Genomic DNA, 15747 nt, shown 5'->3' on the forward strand with positions numbered 1-15747 from the left:
ACTGCCCTAGAAAGTTGACATCTGGTAGATACCCATGCACAGCAAATCTTTGGGAGGTGGTTAAAGCAGTTTTTTTGCTCATGTTACCTCATGTTACCTCAGGGTAACGGATTCAAAATATTTAAGCCAAAAAAAGCTCAAGCCGCTACTGAATAAAATCAAAGAAATATTTTATTCAAGCCAACATACGGGCAAGCTAGCATCAGAGAAGCCACACCAAGATGGGTAAAAGTTCTCGTTTTTATAGGTTACAGCAAAACAGTTCATTAGAAAGAATACACCCCAAAGTTAGCATCATCAATCAATCATCAGAGAGGGAGGAGATCATCCCCATTACTCAAAACATCTTTGCCCACCTGATGCCCTCATTGGAGGGTGTCATTAGTTCACGCTTTTGACGTTCTGTGAACCAAGGCCCACCTTCACTTTATCAGTATTGTTCTCAATTGTCCTACTTATCTAAACAATGAGTCTAAACATTTGACTACGTTTTAATTTGTATCAGAGAAAGACAGACTTATGATGCCTGTAGAAGACCTTAGAGGCAGCATATTGTTGATTCTAAGGGGTAAACTAGAACAAAGGAGTATTCATCAAGAACATAAAAACATTCATCAAGAACATAAAAACATTCATCAAGAACATAAGAACATAAGAACAAGCCAGCTGGATCAGACCAGAGTCCATCTAGTCCAGCTCTCTGCTACTCGCAGTGGCCCATCAGGTGCCATTGGGAGCTCACATGCAGGATGTGAAAGCAATGGCCTTCTGCGGCTGTTGCTCCCGATCACCTGGTCTGCTAAGGCATTTGCAATCTCAGATCAAGGAGGATCAAGATTGGTAGCCACAGATCGACTTCTCCTCCATAAATCTGTCCAAGCCCCCTTTAAAGCTATCCAGGTTAGTGGCCATCACCACCTCCTGTGGCAGCATATTCCAAACACCAATCACACGTTGCGTGAAGAAGTCAACTTTCTAGGGAGTCAAAGTTGTTACAATTCTGGTTAGCAACAAGGGAAGAGGACAGGAAGCAAAAAGGCCTGCATATATTCTTGTTCAGCAGCATTATGGTTGCCTACACCCCATTATAAGGAAATAATGGGGGGAGGAAACAGTCTTACTTATAGGTTACTTATAGGGATTGGTGAAAATCTTTTTGACAGGGCTATGTGCCTGCACTCACTAGTAAAAAGGGGGGGGGGATACCTCTTTAATATGGTTTCCAATTCCAGGTTGAGAAATTCCTGGAGAACTGGGGGTAGACCAGAGGTGTACCGGGCAAAAATGGCACCCAGGTTTACAGAAATATGAACTATTTCAACTTCCATATTTCTGTAAACCTGTGAAATCCAACAGGAGAAACAAGTTCTGAAGAACAGTGCTACATTGAGAATCACATGCAAAGGTAAATCGATTCAAAATCAATTAAAGGCCAAGTATACGTAATCTTTCCTTTGCATGCTGCTTAAACCATGAGCACTGACTGCTTAAGGCTGAATTATTAGAACAATAAAGCGGCACCTTATCTTATTAAATGCTACCTTATTAGATGGAAGGTGTTTAGGGGCTGTAAAATATAGGTTCATCAGCAAAAATGTAAATGGATTTCACTGTGAAGCAGATTTTAATAAGCATCGGACTTTTCAATTGCCTATCAGCTCTTAAGACAGATTTTGATCTTGTTTTTCATGGAAGCTGGTTTTAATTGTAAAAAGCATGGTGAAAAATGCATGTAATTTACTGATCCCATCACAATTATCTTTGGAGGCAGCAACATATACCATCTAGTCGCCTCCCTCTCCCTCTCCCTCTCCCGCACCCCGTCCTTTCTTTGTGTTTCTGCTTAGGCTGTAATTAAGAAGAAGAAGAGATTGGATTGATACCTCTCCTATCTCTCCTGAAAGAAGAAGAAGAAGAAGAAGAAGAAGAAGAAGAAGAAGAAGAAGAAGAAGAAGAAGAAGAAGAAGAAGAAGAAGAAGAAGAAGAAGAAGAAGAAGAGTTTGGATTTATATCCCCCCTTTCTCTCCTGTAGGAGACTCAAAGGTGGCTTACAATCTCCTTGCCCTTCCCCCCTCACAACAAACACCCTGTGAGGTGGGTGGGGCTGAGAGAGCTCCGAAAAGCTGTGACTAGCCCAAGGTCACCCAGCTGGTGTGTGTGGGAGTGCACAGGCTAATCTGAATTCCCCAGATAAGCCTCCACAGCTCAGGCAGCAGAGCGGGGAATCAAACCCGGTTCCTCCAGATCAGAATGCACCTGCTCTTAGCCACTGCTCTTAGCCACTACGCCACTGCTGCTCCCTCTCAGGAAAGGAGACTCAAGGCCCCTTACAAACTCCTTTTCTCTTTCTCTCCCCACAACAGACACCTTGGGAGGCAGGTGGGGCTGAGAGCGTTCCAAAGAACTGGGTCTCTAGGCCAAAATTGACCACCAGCTTTCACGTGTAGGAGTGGGGAAACAAATCCAATGCTTCGGATAAGAGTCTGCCGCTCATGTGGAAGAGTGGGTAATCAAACCCAGTTCTCCAGATCAGAATCCATCTCTCTTAACCACCATAATAAGAGGTCAATTTACTGGAGGTCCCTGGCCCCTCAATGACGTGGCTGGTCTCCACTCGAGCCAGGGCCTTTACGGCTCTGGCGCCAGCCTGGTGGAACACTTTCCCGCCAGCTGTCTGGGCGCTGCGGGACCTTGGGGAATTCCGCAGGGCCTGTAAGACTGAGTTGTTCCACCGGGCCTTTGGGGAGACCAGCCGCTGAAGGTGCCCCAGTTCCCTCCCCTTTGCTTCCTGTGGGTCCCTAACACCGCCGGGACCCATTATCCTCTCTTTATCTTTTTTAGGAGGGTCATGTAAGGGTTTCGTGGGATGCTACTCTGGGTTATAATTGATGTTTATATTGTATTTATGTTTTTATATATGATGTTTTATATTGTGCACCGCCCTGAGCCCTCCGGGGATAGGGCAGTATATTAAATCTAATAATAAAATATAATAAAAGAAATAATTGCTGTACCTAAGATATGATAAGTGTGTACCCGAAAGCCTAGTAAGTGACTACAACAGATGTATTTTTGCAAATAACAAACCTAAACGTTGATACAATGTCCATCTACCGATTGCAAAAGGGTGCGTTGCTTAGATCCGCACATATACTCAGCCAGTACATTACAACATCATACGCATTGGAATAACCCGACGCGTATGAAGGCTGACCCTGGCTGAAGATCGGCAGCTGTGGTTTCATATGCCACTACAACTATGACTACTACTACTACTAATAATAATAATTCTTGTTCTTGTTCTTTAATTGCAGAATGGCTATTCAAGTTGACAAGTTCAATTTTGAGAGCTGCCCGGACTCGCCTGGTGAAAGAGCACAATTTACAAGTCCAAGGCAGCTGGAGGAAGAGCAACAGCAGGCGAAAGGTCTGGAAATCAACAGCAAACTAGACATTCTCTGGAAAATCATATCCTTTCAGAATCATGGTCCTCCCCCCGTTCTCTTGCATGCTTTGGTAGTGGACCTGTGACCTTTCATTCCAAATCCCTTCTAGGAAGAGGTCTTGCAAGAGAACCGGGTTTGAAATGGAGCACTTAACATAGTTATAGAATTCTGAAACTTAATTGCGCTGTCAGTTACTTAGCTCTTGTGTTACATTCAATATAAGGCTTTATTATTTTATAATTCAAACATCCACATTCCAGGGTCCCTCCATTTTCTACAGTTTTGAGAAGTGGAAAGATAAAATTGTATTTGGGTGCTGTGTGGTTTCCGGGCTGTATGGCCGTGTTCTAGCATCATTCTCTCCTGACGTTTCGCCTGCATTCCTTATGAGGAGAGGCTGCAGCGTTTGGGGCTCTTTAGTTTGGAGAGGAGACGTCTGAGGGGGGATATGATTGAAGTCTATAAAATTATGTCTGGGGTAGAAAATGTTGACAGAGAGAAATTTTTCTCTCTTTCTCACAATACTAGAACCAGGGGGCATACATTGAAAATGCTGGGGGGAAGAATTAGGACTAATCAAAGGAAACACTTCTTCACGCAACGTGTGATTGGTGTTTGGAATATGCTGCCACAGGAGGTGGTTATGGCCACTAACCTGGATAGCTTTAAAAGGGGCTTGGACAGATTTATGGAGGAGAAGTCGATTTATGGCTACCAATCTTGATCCTCTTTGATCTGAGATTGCAAATGCCTTAACAGTCCAGGTGCTTGGGAGCAGCAGCAGCAGAAGGCCATTGCTTTCACATCCTGCACGTGAGCTCCCAAAGGCACCTGGTGGGCTCTGCGAGTAGCAGAGTGCTGGACTAGATGGACTCTGGTCTGATCCAGCTGGCTTGTTCTTATGTTCTTATGTTCTTATGTTCTTATGTTCTTATGTTCTAATTGGCCATGCTAGCAGGGGCTGCTGGGAGTTGTAGTCCATGAACATCTGGAGGGCCTGAGTTTGACACCTATGGTTTAGTAATAATGTTTAGGAACAAGATCCTAATTTTCATTCACCCGGTATCACGTAGCGTGGTTTAATGCACTCCGAGAAGTTATATTAAGAAACCCGTTTTAATTTCTTAAGCATGAGCTGATGGCATCTGCTGTCGTCTGCGGCGCAGAATCGTGTCGCTGCAATTCATTATCGGAACAGATGGCACACAATTTTTAGGCGGGCTGATATTTTTCAGCCTGTGATTTTTTTTAAATTAATATTTTCTAAATATTTAGTGGGTTATTCAAAATAAGAGTTATTTCTGAAGCACTTTGGCAGCTCGAGTAGCGTTCTTGGCAAGCAGGGCGGCTGTTCGGCAGCTAGGAATGGGAAGTTTTCGTACTTGGTTATTTAAAGGGGGTGGAGGTGGAGATTAACTGAAGTAATTTAAAGGAAGGTTTGTTTGCACCTGTGCTTCCGGTCCAGATCTGACAGAAAAAGACTCGTGCAAAAATTGGTCATGTGTGGGATTATTCATTCCACACCCCCGGCCCCCACAAATGTATATTGGTATCAGATATCCAAGTTTGGTATGCTTATTTACAACTAGAGGTAACTACTCAAGAAGGATATTGGCAACTAGAATGGGTCCAGAGGAGGGCAAGCAGAATGGTAAACCGTCTGGAATCCATGCCCTACCAGGAGAGACTTAGGGAGCTGGGGATCTTTAAGGTCAAGAGGTGACATGAAAGCCATGTTTAGATATTTGAAGGGATGTCATGTTGGCGAGGGAGCAGGCTTGTTTTCTGCTGCTCCAGAGACTAGGACCATGAATAATGCACCACCCTGAAGTGTGGTGGAGTCTCCTCCTTTGGCGGTTTTTAAAGAGAGGCTGGATGGCCATCTGTCAGGAGTGCTTTGATTGTGTGTTCCTGCATGGCAGGGGGTTGGCCCTTGGGGTCTCTTCCAACTCTATGATTCTATACATAGGTGCATAGATAAAGACAGAATAGCTTTGGAAGGATCAGTTTACAGTGGAGAGGCAACTGCGAGAAGGGGGCAGCGGATGCTTCACTCCGCTGAGCCCATTGCTTCTCTGCTCCAGATTGATTGGCCATGCTGTGTTTCCCTAGAGGGAGTGCCAGACACATATTTGCAAGTTCGTGTTTGGAACCCTCTTGTGAAATGGTTGGGTGTATTCTGGATTGTCCCTTCTATGACAATCTCAGAAATGCATCCATCACTTCTATCACTCAAAAATAAATCAATAAACCAATGAAAATCCTGGGAAGATCAGAGGACTGGTATACCTCCGTTCTTCGAGCAAACCTCAAGCCTGGAACCACAGATAGAGTCGCTAGATTCTGTGCAGTGATTAGAGTGGACCGAAGTTCAGTGCTGATTTATTCATTCATTCATTCATTCATTCATTTATTTATTTATTTATTTATTTATTTATTTATTTATTTATTTATTTATTTATCAAATTTATAAACCGCCCACATCCGAAGGGCTCTGGGCGGTGTACTCTGGGCCAAACATAAAATTTAATGGAGTATGTTCTGTTATTTTAGAAATGGTTTCCTGTAAATATTTTATTTATTCTTTTATTCCATTTGTTCCCCGCCTACCCCGAAGTCCCAGGGTGACTTACCCAATGGGGTTAAAAGCCCCCTTAAAACATACAATCCTAAAAACAGAAAAACAGAAAACATAAACATTAAAAATGTTTAAAAACATCATAGAAACATAATTTAAAAGCAGTCAATAAAAATATTTTGCTATTATTTTTATTTATTTATTTATGTCTGGGATTTGTATACCGCCCTACCCTCAGAGGGCTCTGGGCGGTGGACAGCATAAATTTACCACATATACAATTAAAAACCCATTAAATTAAAATACAGCGATCAATATAATAAAACAGCGTCAGCAACAAAACCCTTATTAAAAACCCTCCCGGGGGGGGGGGGAGGTCCCATAGATGGTAAAGGGACCCCGAACACAGGAGAATAGAGGGGGCACTTATCAGCGGCAGGACACTCCAAAAGCCCGGTGGATGCTTTATTCTGCTGACAGCCATAATAAACAATCGAGCGATCGAGCAAACAATCGAGCGAGCGAGCAATTGATTGATTCCATCATAGGTGGAAAAAGAAAGGGAAAGGTGTGTGATTTGGAGCTGAAGAAGTTACATGCCTCTTTCTTCAACTGTGACCAGCAGTGACTCCTTCAAACTTTTCAGACCAGGAAAAAGATGTGTCTCCACATCTGCTTCCTGAGATCTGTTTGACTGGAAAAACCTGGGATGAAGCACTAGACAACTGTGGAGGCAAAGCCAGAGCTCTGTCATTGTGGAATCTGTGATGCCAGCTAAGCTTAAATTGGCAACAGGACACCTCCTTAGTATTGTGCAGTAGAGAATCCCATCTCAAGACTGTATAAATAGGGTTCTCAGGAGGTCTTGCATCTGGGCTCTGATCAGGTCAAGGTTTGTTGAGATTCAGCATTGTTGCTACATGAGACGCCTTTAAAACACCCAGCGAGTCCCAATTAAAGCTGAATATTACCTTGAAACATCATAGGCTGACATAAGATACCAATCCACATAGTACAGTTATTGAGACTGCGAGGGTGAGTGGTGGTTGTTGATGCCTGGAGGCAGGAATAAAAGGCACTTCGAGTGTTGTTTGGTATCAGCTTCAATGACAATTATTATGAGAGTCTGGAAACATTATTCTTTCTAAGGGGCGAACGAAGTAATATTACTCATCTCCGTCCAAAGAAGTGTGAAGGTGTTTTCACGAGCCAAATAAACTTAAAAACTAAATACCTTTCTTTCTCTAGAAGAGCACACCTTAGGCCACCTTACAAGCATTTTTTTAAAAAATTTTTAACATTGAAGAACTATACTTGGTATAGCATCCAGTTCAAATACGAAGTTAGATATGAGTCTCCATTGGCCATGGTAGTTTCAGGGGGTTGCTGTGCAGCAGTAGAAGAGCTAGAAGAGGAGTGTCCAACTCTGGCCCTCCAGATGTTCATGAACTATGATTCCCCTCAGGTGTTCATGAACACCTGGAGGGCCAGAGTAGGACACCCCTGAGTTCAGTGGCGTAGCGCCAAGGGGATGGGGGTGCGCGAGGCACTGAGCATGCGCCCCTGCAGGGGCGTTTCAGGGCAAGGGTGCAGGGCGCATTTGTGCCCCAGGCGCAGTTCCCCCTCGCTCCACCCCTGCCTGAGTTAGAATCAAGTCTAGTTGCACCTTAGAAGATTTTTGGGGCATAAACTTGCCAGAGTCAAAGCTTACCTCATCAAGTATAAGTCAGAAAGTGTCCAATATGGCTGCCCTCTGCAGCTGTTCTGACTTGGAACAGGTCATGAGACCCCCCCCGACGCCCATTCCTCCAGTGCTGTCAGTGAGTCAGGTCGGGGTTCAGAGCTGGAGAAGAGTAAGTTTTCGCTATTTTGGAGGCAGAGTGGTGAAACGGCTGGAGTGCGGCTGCCACCAGCCTCCCCCGGCACTGGGACGTGGCAGGGGACTCTGCACCAGAGTCCCAGGACCCACGCTGTTGCTGGCATGAAGGGGGCGGTCCAGGGCCATGACTGGGGGAGGAGCCGACATTAGCCGTCTTCCTCCTGGCCATTTGCCGATTTACACTGCAGGCAGCTAGTTTGGACTTACGAGAACATTTTGGGTCGCATAAGTCTATTCAGCCCTATAGTATAGAGGCTTCTCAGCAGCCGGAGGCTGTTTTGGTTTGCAAGAAGAAGAAGAAAAGTAGAAGAAGCGTTTGGATTTATATCCCCCCTTTCTCTCCTGCAGGAGACTCAAAGGGGCTCACAATCTCCTTTCCCTTCCCCCCTCACAACAAATACCCTGTGAGGTAGGTGGGGCTGAGAGAGCGCCGAAGAACTGTGACTAGCCCAAGGTCACCCAGCTGGCGTGTGTGGGAGTGCGCAGGCTAATCCGAATTCCCCAGATAAGCCCCCACAGCTCAGGCGGCAGAGCGGGGGGAATCAAACCCGGTCCCTCCAGATTAGAGTACACCTGCTCTTAACCACTACGCCACTGCTGCTCCTCGGTAAGCCTCCCAGTACTGCTGAGAAACCTCTCTGGGAGCTGCGGGGTGGTTGCGGCGCCGCCACCGCCAGTCTCCCCTAACAAATGCATTTAGCGGAATGAAAATGCCCCGGTAATCAATACTCCAAAAACTTTAAAAAGCAAACGAGAAGGAATGCTTCTGGTAAGCCGCGTTTATTCATCATCCTAAGCAGTTTTTCATTAGTGTAATTTCTGTTTACGAAAGTGTGCTTATTACTTGTGCCGACTTAGCACGGGGATGCGTTCTTTCCTCCATTTATTCACATCGAAAGTGACAAGTAAGACACAGAGGAACGTCTTTGTAGCAGGATGCCTCAGGTAAAGCTGCACAACCAGAGAAAGCAATTAAGGGCTGTAAAGCTCACTGTACAGTTTTCGAAGACCATAAGCAGAGAGTCATTTGACAGCTCCAAGTAACACTGTTGATTTATTTATTTATTTATTTTATTAGATTTTTATACCGCCCCATCCCCGGAGGGCTCTGGGCGGTGTACAACATTTAAAAATAGTATAATTAATAACATTTAAAAGCAGCGATCCAAGTTTAGATATAAATTAAATTAAATTAAAATCCAAGATGTAAGGTGGCGTCCAGCATTTCAACAGTATAAAATCCCTCCCTCCCCACGATGAAGGGAGGCATGTCAGTCATTCAGTCATTCATTCATGGAGTCGTGGCTCACGTGTTCAGGGCTGACAGACGGGCACTATTAGCTGCTGGGTCCTCCAAAGGCCGGGCGGAACAGCTCCGTCTTACAGGCCCCGCGGAACTCCTTAAGGTCCCGCAGGGCCCGGACAGCTGGAGGGAGAGCGTTCCACCAGGCCGGGGCCAGGGCTGTAAAAGTCCTGGCCCGCGTGGAGGCCAGCCGCATCGCCGAGGGCCAGGGGACCACTCAATAAGTTGGCCTCCGCCGATCGGAGAGGCCGCCTAGGGACATATGGGGTGATGCGGTCTCGAAGATACGATGGTCCCAGGCCGTGAATGGCCTTAAAGGTCAACACCAACACCTTGAAGATGATCCGGAACTCTACTGGAAGCCAATGCAGCTGCCGCAGCACAGGCTGGATGTGTTCCCGAAGGGTGCTGCCTGTAAGCAGACGTGCTGCTGCATGGTGAACCAGTTTTAAACGCCGGATCAGACGCAAGGGAAGGCCCGCGTAGAGCGAGTTACAATAGTCAAGTCTGGATGAGGCAGTGGAAGATGCCGTGAAGTCACAGTCAACTTTTGGTGATTTCTCAAGACAAAAGACAGACAGAGGTGGTTTTCTGTTTCTCTGCCTCAGCATAGCTACCCTGGACATCCTTAGTAGTTTTGCATTAAGTGATAACAAGGGCTGACCCTACTTAGCTCCTGAGATCCGATGAGACCCTTCTAGGAAGACCCTGGGCCATCCAAGGTCAGAATTATCATTCATTCATTCATTCATTCATTCATTCATTCATTCACTCACTCACTCACTCACTCACTCACTCACTCACTCACTCACTCACTCACTCACTCACTCACTCACTCACTCACTCACTCACTCACTCACTCACTCACTTATTTATTATCATATTTATATACCGCCCCATCCCCTGAGGGCTCTGGGCGGTGAACAACAAATTAATATTACATAAGCGATAATAGCAACAAATAATTAATATAAACAACATCATTAAAACATAAAATTACAGCGTTCCACATAAACCACTTGGTGTCCAGTATTAAAACTATCAATAAAACCCTCCCAAAGAGGGGGACGGTAGATCTAGATGTCACAGCTCCCAGAATGTTAAAAAGGGAGAGACAAAGAGGGCGCTCACCATCAGCGGCTGGCCTCCCCAAAAGCCCGGTGGAACAACTCGGTCTTACAGGCCCTGCGGAACTCTCCAAGATCCCGCAGGGCCCAGACAGTTGGAGGAAGAGTGTTCCACCAGGCAGGGGCCAGGGCCGTAAATCCCTGGCCCTGGTGGAGGCCAGCCGTGTCATTGAGGGGCTGGGAACCACCAGTAAATTGCTGGTACGGTATGCTGGAAACATCTTCCTGCTTCTCTGCAATAACTTTTAACCTAAAAAAAAAAAAAGCCATCAGTTTCTCCCGTTTCCTTAAAGATGAGCATTTGTTAAATATAGTACAGGGTCTTTGCACACATTGCTTCAATGAGCTCATCTCGTGAAAGCAGCTAAGTATTCATCCTGTTTTCTGGATCCCAAGATGTGAAGGCTGTGTGAAGAATCCGAACAGCAAGCTGTGTTTGTTTTGGTTTGCCTTTTGTGCTGTCAGTGATACCAGCAGCAGCACGGGGGGGCGGGGGGGGGGGAAAGTGGTTAGAAATAGGCTTGAAAAGACCCGGGAAGTTCATGTTGTAGGGCTCCAGAGCTCATGATTTTCTGCACAATGGCCCAAGTCCAGCCCTGTCATCTTCGGTTAATAAAGGATACCTGACAGAAAGACTTGGAAAGAGCTCGGCTTGAGAACTGTTGGCAGTCAGAATGACCAATATAGCGCAAAGTGGATCAAAGGCCCGATTGAGCATAAGGTTGAACTAGCAGGCATTCTTTATTCATGGCAAGTTTAAAAACCAAAGCCTCATAGAGGTATTAAAACCTCCGTATTTAAATAATACAGTTTGGTAGCATGCATAAACCACTGGGACTAGATGCGTTTTGACCTAGGACAGTAATTTTCAACCAGGGTTCCGTGGTACCCTGGGGTACCGTGGCAATGCTAACCCCCCCTCACTTTTGTGGTGTCTCCTGCCGGCGCTAGCAAGGACATGGAGCTGGCTCGGGGCAGGACCTGCCACAAGGTCAGCAGCCACTTCCTGCCCCCCCCCCCAGTTCTTCCCTTCACCCTGGGAGGGGAAGGTGGGGGTGGTGCAAGCAGTGGCACTGGGAGGGGAAGGTGGGGGGGGGATGGCAGGGGTACCGTGAGATATGAAGAGTGAGGTCAAGTGTACCGTGACATCGAAAAGGTTGGTAAACACTGACCTAGGAGCTTTCCTCATATGTCTCAAAAATATATATATACACGAGTACGAAGATAAATATACATTTATGTTTCAAGCCTGAACAGTCTGCATGTTAAACTGTGTAATATTATAAGGGCTCCCAAGAAAAAAACAAATTTGTGTCAGGCCTGAACTCATCTAAGATTGGTTGTGGTGGGTTTCCCGGGCTGTGTGGCCGTGGTCTGGTAGATCTTGTTCCTAACTTTTCGCCTGCATCTGTGGCTGGCATCTTCAGAGGTGTATCACAGAGGGAAGTCTGTTACACAGACCCGTGATTCTGTTACACAGACTTCCCTCTGTGATAGGAACAGACCACGGCCACACATCCTGGAAAACCCACAACAGCCAGTTGAATCCGGCCATGAAACTCTTCGACAATTCATCTATGATTCCCCATCAATCTGACAGAATCAAGAGTTTGGTGAGTAATGGAAACAATGTTTTATGTGTTGTGCTGAAATGGTTAAAAACAATGTTTAACTTTGATAAATTTTGCATATTTTGTAGATTAACAAAGTAACAGCTGGACTTTTCCCACCGAGTGAATATGTTTTGTGGTTGTAGTCAATATATTTGGCTATCAGTATAGCAGTGGAAAGTAAGGGAAAGTAATACTCCCCTGAATTTTTTTAAAAGTATTTTATATTCATTGTATGATTTTTCTTTTCTTTTCTTTGTATGTTTGTTTCCATTTTCTGTATCTAATTTCTGTTTTCTGTATTCTTGGTATTTTATATAAATGAGAATATAATAAAACATAGTTTTTAGAAAATAAGATTCCTCATCATTCTGTTAGGTATGTGCCATAACTGTTCTTCTCATGGTAGGGCCTCTTAGCTGAGTTCAGGTCTGATACAAAAATTAGGAGCTTGGGGGCTTATTATAATCTTATATGGTTTAACATGAAACCTGTTCAGTCTTGAAAAATAAATTATAATTATCTTTGTACGTATGTATATATTTTCTGAAACCACCGAGGAAGGCCTTTTAGCCAAAACACTTCTCATCACAGTCGTTTATGTGTGCTTCCAAATTGTACTGTTTGCATGTGGTGGTTTTAATACCTCTGCAAGGTTTTGGGTTTTAATCTTTTTACGAATTGGTGCACACAATAAAGAAACTACTTGTCTGTGGATTTATGCTAGTTCAACCCAGAGGTGGGATCCAGCAGGTTCTCACAGGTTCCCAAGAGTAGGTTACTCATTATTTGTGTGTGCCGAGAGGGGGTTACTAATTGGTGATTTTGCCACATGATTTTTGCCTTAGTTACACCCCTCCTCTCAGCGGTAGCGCGCAGAACTTGAAGCAGTCTAGCAGGAGGTGCACCGCCGTGCGTGGCAGCCTGCGCCTGCGTGCATTCGTTTCCCACCCAAGGACCGGCGCAGCAGCTGCGTCCTTGCCACAGCCCCACCCAGGAATGCTCTGCCCCGGAATGCCTGGCTACACCCCCGTCATGCCCCTTCCAGCCCCATTGGCGCTACGCCACAGTTTGAATCCCACCACCATGGGAACCTGTTACTAAAATTTTTGGATCCCACCACTGGTTCAGCCTTAGAGTAATAGAATCATAGAGTTGGAAGAGACCACAAGGGCCATCAAGTCCAACCCCCTGCAACCTTCTTGGTTCCCAACCTGTTGTGTGGTGTTTGATTCCTTGCATCTTTGTCTGAATTCAGTTTTTGATTGAGCATGAGGCCATCATATCTTCTTCTGATACCCTTGCCCCTTGGGTCCAAAGGCAGATTCTGTTCAGAAGATAAGTTCAAGTAGGCAGACATGTTGGTCTGCAGTGGAAGATCAAAGTTTGAGTCGAGTATCACCTTAAAGACCACCAACATTTCCAGGGTAAAAGCTTCAAGAGTCACGTCTCCCTAGCCAGCGTGGTGTAGTGGTTGAGAGCGGTGGACTCTTGCCTAGTGCACTAGATTTGTTTCCCTGCTCCTACGTTCCCACTGGGTGACCTTAGGCCAGGCGATCTGCCCACATTTAGTCATTATGTGGTGCTGAATTCTTCATTAAGCTCTTAAGTCCATATTTGAGACTTTAAAATGGTTATGCAAAGGTCTTTCTTTCAAATTGTATTTCTCTCTGACATTCCTTGACTTATCGTTTACCCCTCTTTGAAGCGTGAAGGGGAAGCGAGCGTGGAAGGCGTCCTCAATCAACTCGTCCTGGAGCACCTGCAGTTGGCTCCTCTCCAGTGGGGTGAGTAACACTAGAAAGGGGGACGATTCTGTAAAATTGGCCTTCCGACGCAGTGCTTCTCACCAAAGGGAACTCTGCAAAATCACTTGGTAACTGCTTGAAAAACGTTCGGCGATGAATATTGCGTCTCGTTTCTTTCGGGGTTTTTTTCCCAGTCGTTTCTTGAAAATTGCTGATGTATAATGGCATAGGATGAGCGCTTTCTCTGGCTGTATTGCATTGACTTGCCTGCTAAAAATCATCGAGGGCAGACGTTTGTTTTTTGAAAACTGATTATTACTTTTGGATTATAGTCTTGCTGTCTCGTACCTGCTGCAACGGAGCAAAGATTTGTTCTTCCAGCCCCGCCTCCCCAAACGCAGACTATTAATTATTTTGTACGAGGCGTAACTCTTAGGCGTCGTAGTGCTTACAGTTGAGTAAATTATCTAACACAGTATGTACTGATGGATGATAACGCCGCGTTCTCAATTACATTTAGTAATCTGCAGGGCTTTTGTATTCCCTTTGTGCATACAAGTGACACAGGAAGCACTCCCTTAGTGAGCTGAAAGGGGCATGTTTTCATAACTATGTTGGGAAAGGCTGTGTAAGCAAAATGCCATGTTACATGGCAGGCTCTGCGTAACATGTTCTTGGGGTTTTTGTATATGAATACAGGGTATACAGCTAGAGCTGGAGGCTGTGAATTTGAGCAAGGGGAAAGAGAAAAGCTGGTAGCAGAGTTCTTTCCTCTCTGGATGCAGTTAGTTTAAGGGAAGGGAGGTTGTGAGTGGAGCCCTCTGAACTGGCTTGTTAGTGCATTTCCTATGTGTAATTTCCTAAGTGTCATACCGGATCACATTCATAAGGGATTTTGAGGGATCATGAGGGATTTTAGCAAATGTGGTCACTATTGTGATCCTTGTTATATTTGTATATTTGTTGACACTGTTGTGCACCGCCCAGAGCCCCTTGGGGATGGGGCGGTCTATAAATTTAAATAAAAAATAAAAAATAAATATTCAAAGTGTTGATGTTAACCTTTAAGGCTGTGAGCGGACTTGGGCCTGCACACCTGAGGGACCGCCTCTCCCCGTATTGCCCCATTAGATCCCTCTGTTCATCGTAGGGAAACCTACTAGAGATCCCTGGCCCAAAGGATGTCCAGCTGGCTTCTACGAGGGCCAGGGCCAGTGGTGGGATTCAAATAATTTAGCAACCGGTTCCGGTGGCGGGATTCAAATCATTTTACAACTGGTTGTTTACAAGCACCATTTTAACAACCGGTTCTGCCGAAGTGGCGTGAACCTGCTGAATCCCACCACTGGTCAGGGCCTTTTTGGTCCTGGCTCCCGCCTGGTGGAATAAGCTCCCCAGCGAGACCTTGCAAGCCCTGCGGGACCTGAATGAGTTCCGCAGGGCCTGCAAGACGGAGCTTTTCCACCAGGCATTCCCATCTAGCCAGCCTGCCTGACTGTAATCATCATTGGCCTCCCATGGGTGCAGCAGGGGAAGGAGTTTTTGTTTTTTCGCCATCTGTGGTTGGCTTTGCTGTTTAAGTTTTTATGTCACTGTGTTGATTTATTATTGTCTGGGAATTGTGTTGTTTGCCGCCCTGAGCCCTGTTGGGGAGGGCGGGATTTCAATTAAAATATAAATAAATAATTTCTTCTTTGGCCTATAGTCTGGTAACACTGTGACTCCTACATAAAATCGGTTAACGGTTCTCAGTGCATCAGTTTGGACATTTGGATGCGGTTGCCAGATCCAGGTTGGGAATCTCCTAGGGATTTGGGGATCGAGCGTGAGGAGGGCACAGATCTCAGGGGGGTACAATGCCACTCTCCCAGGCATCTATTTTCTCTAGGGCAGGGGTCTGCAACCTGCGGCTCTGGAGCCGCATGCGGCTCTTTCAGCCTTATACAGCAGCTCCGCGTGGCCTGGAGGTCAGAGGATAGCGTGGGCGTGTCCCTCCAGCCCTCCAGAGCAGCACTGGAAGGAAAGGTGAGTGGAGGGGCCGAACCCAAGGCGGCTC

General features: G+C 45.7%; 1 protein-coding gene across 1 annotated transcript in view; it reads left to right on the top strand.

The window, feature by feature from the left end:
* TRAPPC9 (trafficking protein particle complex subunit 9) overlaps window positions 1-13896 on the top strand; it is a 159241-nt gene extending 145345 nt beyond the window's left edge. The window contains exons 20-22 of the mRNA XM_048508558.1: window positions 3315-3468; window positions 13640-13730; window positions 13886-13896. Of these exons, the coding sequence (XP_048364515.1) occupies window positions 3315-3468; window positions 13640-13730; window positions 13886-13896 (256 nt within the window). The remainder of the gene's footprint in view (window positions 1-3314; window positions 3469-13639; window positions 13731-13885) is intronic.
* Window positions 13897-15747: the final 1851 nt, after the last annotated feature.

Source organism: Sphaerodactylus townsendi, linkage group LG09, assembly GCF_021028975.2.
Source record: "Sphaerodactylus townsendi isolate TG3544 linkage group LG09, MPM_Stown_v2.3, whole genome shotgun sequence".
In the NCBI taxonomy this organism is placed as follows: Eukaryota; Metazoa; Chordata; class Lepidosauria; order Squamata; family Sphaerodactylidae; genus Sphaerodactylus; species Sphaerodactylus townsendi.